The 5197-nt window shown below is 36.4% G+C and overlaps 1 protein-coding gene across 1 annotated transcript in view; it reads right to left on the reverse strand.

Annotated features, from left to right (window-relative positions):
* The window catches only part of LOC102583743 (uncharacterized), an 8536-nt gene extending 4958 nt beyond the window's left edge, over positions 1-3578 (reverse strand). The window contains exons 1-3 of the mRNA XM_015309621.1: positions 3437-3578; positions 3266-3334; positions 2816-3151 (exon numbers count right to left, since the gene is read on the reverse strand). Coding sequence (XP_015165107.1) covers positions 2816-3059 — 244 coding nt within the window. The 5' untranslated portion in view covers positions 3060-3151; positions 3266-3334; positions 3437-3578. The remainder of the gene's footprint in view (positions 1-2815; positions 3152-3265; positions 3335-3436) is intronic.
* Positions 3579-5197: the final 1619 nt, after the last annotated feature.

Genomic DNA, 5197 nt, shown 5'->3' on the forward strand with positions numbered 1-5197 from the left:
TAGCTTGACTTGCATTGTAAGATGCATTTCAAGGATATGTTGAGTTAGGATTAGTCATGGTAGCTTAGGGTTGAGAATCACACTCCCCTATGGATAGCTTGCATTTGTCATCTAGTACACTTGTAAGGGTAGCATGACTTAGTTGATTTAGGACTATTTCATGGTAGCTAGGATAGGACACTTGTACCTTTCCTAGAGTAGCTTGGACTTGCATGTTAGTGTGTATTCCAAGGTAGTTAGCTTAGCTTAGCCTAGTTATGTTAGTAAGATGATAGCATGGTCTAGCCTATTAAGGGGTTATTCCTTGGTAGCCTTGAATAGAGGTAAATAGAATAGAGGGATTAGTCCCCAACTAGTGAACCTTCATGATAGTCTAAATGAGTACTTAGTGTGGATAGTAGTATGGGATGCTATCCATACATTGCACAAGTATGGCTTAAGGCTAGATATGAAGGGTTCCCACACATAGTATGACTTAGCTTGGGTTGTTGCCATAGTTGCCTTCAAAGATATGATTGACTAAGGTGGTAGTTCATTTGTCTATAAGAAGTACGCTTATAGTAAAACCAAAAGGAGGGTGAATATGACCAAGGTGATTTCAAGGCTATGCTTAGTGTGAAGGGTAGTATGGGATTCCTTACATGCATTGCACAAGTGTGTCTTGAGGTTCCTTAGAAGTATAGTGCCCTTACGGTAGAAAGACTTATGACTTAACCATGTACATAGACTATGATTAAGATGACTAAAAAGGGATACTTGGCTTGCGTGGTATTATGGGATGCTATTCTTGCTTTGCACTTGTATACTTTTGAGGTTACTTGAGAATGGTGCTATTATGGTAATGATGACTAAGTGTCAATTATGTTGATATGATTATGACTTATCTCCTATGCTCATTAACTATGTCTTATGTTGACTTATGTTAATATGAAGCTTATGTTGGAGACCATGCTATGACTATGATGATTATGTTATAACTATGTTATTATCTCTTATGCTTATGTCTTATGTTGACTAACCATTTGAGATGCTCTTATGATGTTGTGCTAGCTTTCATACTTGGTACATTTTGTACTAACGCATATTGCCTACATTCTAATCAAATGTAGAGTTTGGAGATTTGAGTTGCTTTGGAGGCTAGGTTTCAAGAATCTAGAAGAGTTGACGAATTGGTGAGTCCTCGGCTTCGAGGACAAACCCATTATGTTCCTTTATGTCATTTCATTATGTTTTTAGACTTTGTATGGGCTGCGTCCCAAAGACTTTTATTCAAGAGTTAAATAGATGGTTTGAGACAAAGGTTCTAGTACAGACTTCCGCTTGATTTTATGAAATAAGACATTGATTGTAAAAGTTTTAAATTTTCCCGTATTCTCTATTATCTTATGTTAAGAATGTGCTAAGGGCCTGTATGCGACCCCTTCGGGGTCAAGTACGTCGTGTTATGACTAGGGGTGCTCTCGGGTCGTGACACTTGGCTACCTGAACTTCCACCTTGTTGGTGAGGGTTCAATTCCCTACATTGGAATCCCCTCCCCATTTCCCCTTCCCCTACCCCCAATTTTTTTTGAAAAAAAAAGGTAGTGGGGACATCGATGATGATGTCACACATCGCTTTGGGGTGAAATGGTTGAAATGGAGGCTTGCCTCTAGAGTCTTGTGTGATAAAAAGTACCACCTAAACTTAAATTTAAGTTCTACATATCGGTGGATTGACCATCCTTGGTGTATGGGGCAGAGTGTTGGACAGTCAAGAAATCTCAAGTTCAAAAGATGCATGTTGCGGAGATGAGGATATCCGGATGTATGGATATACTCGGAGTTACAAGATTAGGAATGAGGTTCTTCGAGAGAATGAAGAAGTGACCTCTATGCTAGGCAAGATGAGGGGAGAGAGATTAAGATGGTTTGAGCATGTGTAGAGGAGGTGTGTCAACGCCCCAATAGGTTGGTTGTAGGGGGTATGCGGAAGGGTAGGGGTAGGCTGAAAAAGTATTTAAGAGATGTGATTAGATAGGACATGGTGCATCTTCATATTACCGAGGACATGACTTTAGATAGAAATGAGTGAAGGTCGTGTATTAGGGTAGAAGGATTGTAGGGGTAGAGTGTTGTCTTGCAAAGGTTTAGTACCTGGTGTAGGATTAGTCCTTGCCTTATGTTGTTTATTGTATTTTGATTATCACACTATTTTGTTGTTGTTATTGTTTCTCTCCTGTGAACTTTATATTGTTTTTTCTTATTAGCCGTTATGCTTTTCTTATTTGGAATTGATGCACTTGAGGGTCTTTCGGAAACAACCTCTCTACCTCCACGAGGTAGTGGTAAGGTCTGCGTACGCTCTACCCTCCCCAGACCCACTTTGTGAGACTTTTTTCACTGGGTTTGCTGTTGTTGTTGTATACCATCAAGGATGAGGGTTGACCACCAGTGCAAGCTAATTAATTAGTGGATGATTCCTCACAACACATAATATGTCATGACATGCTCATCTACGCAAGTGTCAAGCCCAAAGCATGAAAATTGATAATAAGGATTCATATAATTTGAAGCATAATTATTATTGTTGTTGTTGTTGGAGTATACTCAGGTTTAGGGTGTGCTTGGTTGATCAAAATGTTTTGGGAAACATTTTCTCTAGGAAACTAAGAAACCAACTTCTTTTCAAGAAAACATTTTCCTTGTTACCAAACACACTTAGTCTATCTCTCTTATCTATACATATCCTTTTACATTCTTGATATCTTTTAATCAGGTATATTTCCATCAAAACGCAGGCTTTATACAATAGACAACGTTCAAAATAATGACATACCAGTTGCATCTGTTTGAGTATGATGCCACTGTAACTGAGTAAGATGGTATTTGGAATTGGAGACCTCAGATCTTCTAACAAACTCACTAACAACAATTTGTGGTCCTACATCACTGTTTCTTCTCCTGGTTCCTTCTACAAGAGAGATCGAATTATTTCCACGGAATTTTCTATGACGACGACGATGATGATGTCTCTTCTTTACTTTGATCGTATGGCCTGGAGTCGATACACAAGCACCCATTTTTCTGACTCAGTTTACAAATTTCGCTGCGAATTTGTTTTGTCCCATGCCAGATGCCAATTACAATTGTGGAACAGAAGAAATAAAGACACCTGGTAATTAAGCACAAATAAATAGAAATTACAGTCTAATTAGTATGTTGTCTTAATCTAGAACTATAAATGTACCAAGAGCTTTCAAAACACGAATTTATACAAATTCCATACCTATAGTCACAACGGAGTAGTGATACAATGATACACTGGACTTGCTGGTCTAAAATCTTGAATCCGCCACTGTCCAATAGAATTTTGTGAGTATATTAATCAATTCAAATTAAATGGAGGGATAATGAGTTCAAACTTTTACATTAATTAGAAATAAATACAAAGACTTACCTTAAATGAGTACTAACATCTTGAATTAACTATACAGCCTACAAAGGCGATGTTGGGCCAGTCTCAAAAGAGAGAACATAGAAAAAGAAGGATAGTTCTTTAACTCTACATAAAATTTCCAAAATTGTACAACACACGCCAATAGGACCTGCGAAATTGTATTAACGTAAGTAAACTTGAATTAGTCTTGATTAAGCAATGTCCTATTTTTCAACAGCATATTGAAACTCATAAATATAGGATAGAAACAGATCATATTTAATGTTTAGTAGCAGTGGAAAACGACTAAAACTAAGAACTCTGATACCATGTTGAATTGTACGAACATTTCATCTAAAATTTAAACTATTAAAGAGGATACACCATTACTTATTAAATTATATCTTCAAGGTCGATGATAAAAGTAGAGAAGTTAGATTGCTCTTTGTTTTCCGACTTGAACTATGTACATGTAATGAAAATTTTATTAAAATAGTAGAATATATTTATCAAGTGAATACACAATTTTACAAAGGGAACACACTTGAATCACATTAAGGTAAAACCTTTAAACAATATAAATGTGTTTGCACATGAGAAAGAACAAAAAAAAATGGAGACAAAAGTTAAAATGTCAAAGCAGAGAAGCATGATCAAAGAGGGGACAAGATAAGTTGTTATTTCCTTCGCTTAAGAATGAATTCGTGAGTGATTATGGATGAAATGCACACAAACTAGCAAAATCATGAAACAAACTTTATGTTAGAATAGAAAAAAAAAATTGCAAATTTGTTAAGTACATAGTCAACACAAAATCAAATAACAATGTGGAGATCAGAGCAACATTATGGCAACGAAATATGTCTCAACAAAGAAAAATCGGGGGAGGTGTATGCAAACATTATTGAGAGATGATAAAGATTTTTAAAGCCTTTTTCGCATTATTCTAGGCTCCCCTAATCCTCCGACAAGAAAAGAGAAGAAAAGAGGAAAAACAAATGCAGTAGAACTGAAAGTAGATATATTGAACAAGCCTCAAAAGCTATACTACATTATCCTTCAGTTGACTTGATTAATTAATATCTAATAAAGCGCAATAAACGTGTGAATACTTTAAGTGAATCTTTTAAAATACAATTTTTTCACCGAGGTGGTGGATGGAAGCAATTGTTGTGGAAACCTGATCTGAAATAAAGCACTTCGTCTATAAGCATTGAAGAAAAGATATAATATGAGCCCAATTGCTCTTCTCGAATGGTTTTACTATGATGGAACAGGGGAGTGGCAGCCAGAGAAAATGCAACACCATAGAGAGTTTATTTCACCGAGTAAGATACTGGAATCAACCATGACTACCATAAGTGGTTCATTTTCGTTCTCTTCTCTGGGAAGAGGGATCAACTAAAGGTGTAGCATGCTTCTCTCTTAGAGAGGCGGGCAACTTATAAAGTGGTCGCCTAAAAACTTAATATAATCACTTAGTTAACTGTTACAGAATACTTGCAACTACATGAATACATACCGGTAAACAATCTACCATACCATCTCATCTCAAAGCTTAAACTGCGAGAGAGCACACTTTTATTTACTTAAAAATATTCTCAACATGTGCCCCCTCACGCAGGGACTTGCTTTTTAGTGGCCAAGAATGATGAAATGGATGACACTTGAGAATCAATCCCAAGACACCATGTTGTAGTATGTGACTATCTCATTTAAATTATTAAGTTGTTAAAAAGAGCACACTTTTTTTACTTCATTATATTTTCAATACATTCGTTA

The sequence above is a fragment of the Solanum tuberosum genome, unplaced genomic scaffold (assembly GCF_000226075.1).
Source record: "Solanum tuberosum cultivar DM 1-3 516 R44 unplaced genomic scaffold, SolTub_3.0 scf00111, whole genome shotgun sequence".
Lineage (NCBI taxonomy): Eukaryota > Viridiplantae > Streptophyta > Magnoliopsida > Solanales > Solanaceae > Solanum > Solanum tuberosum.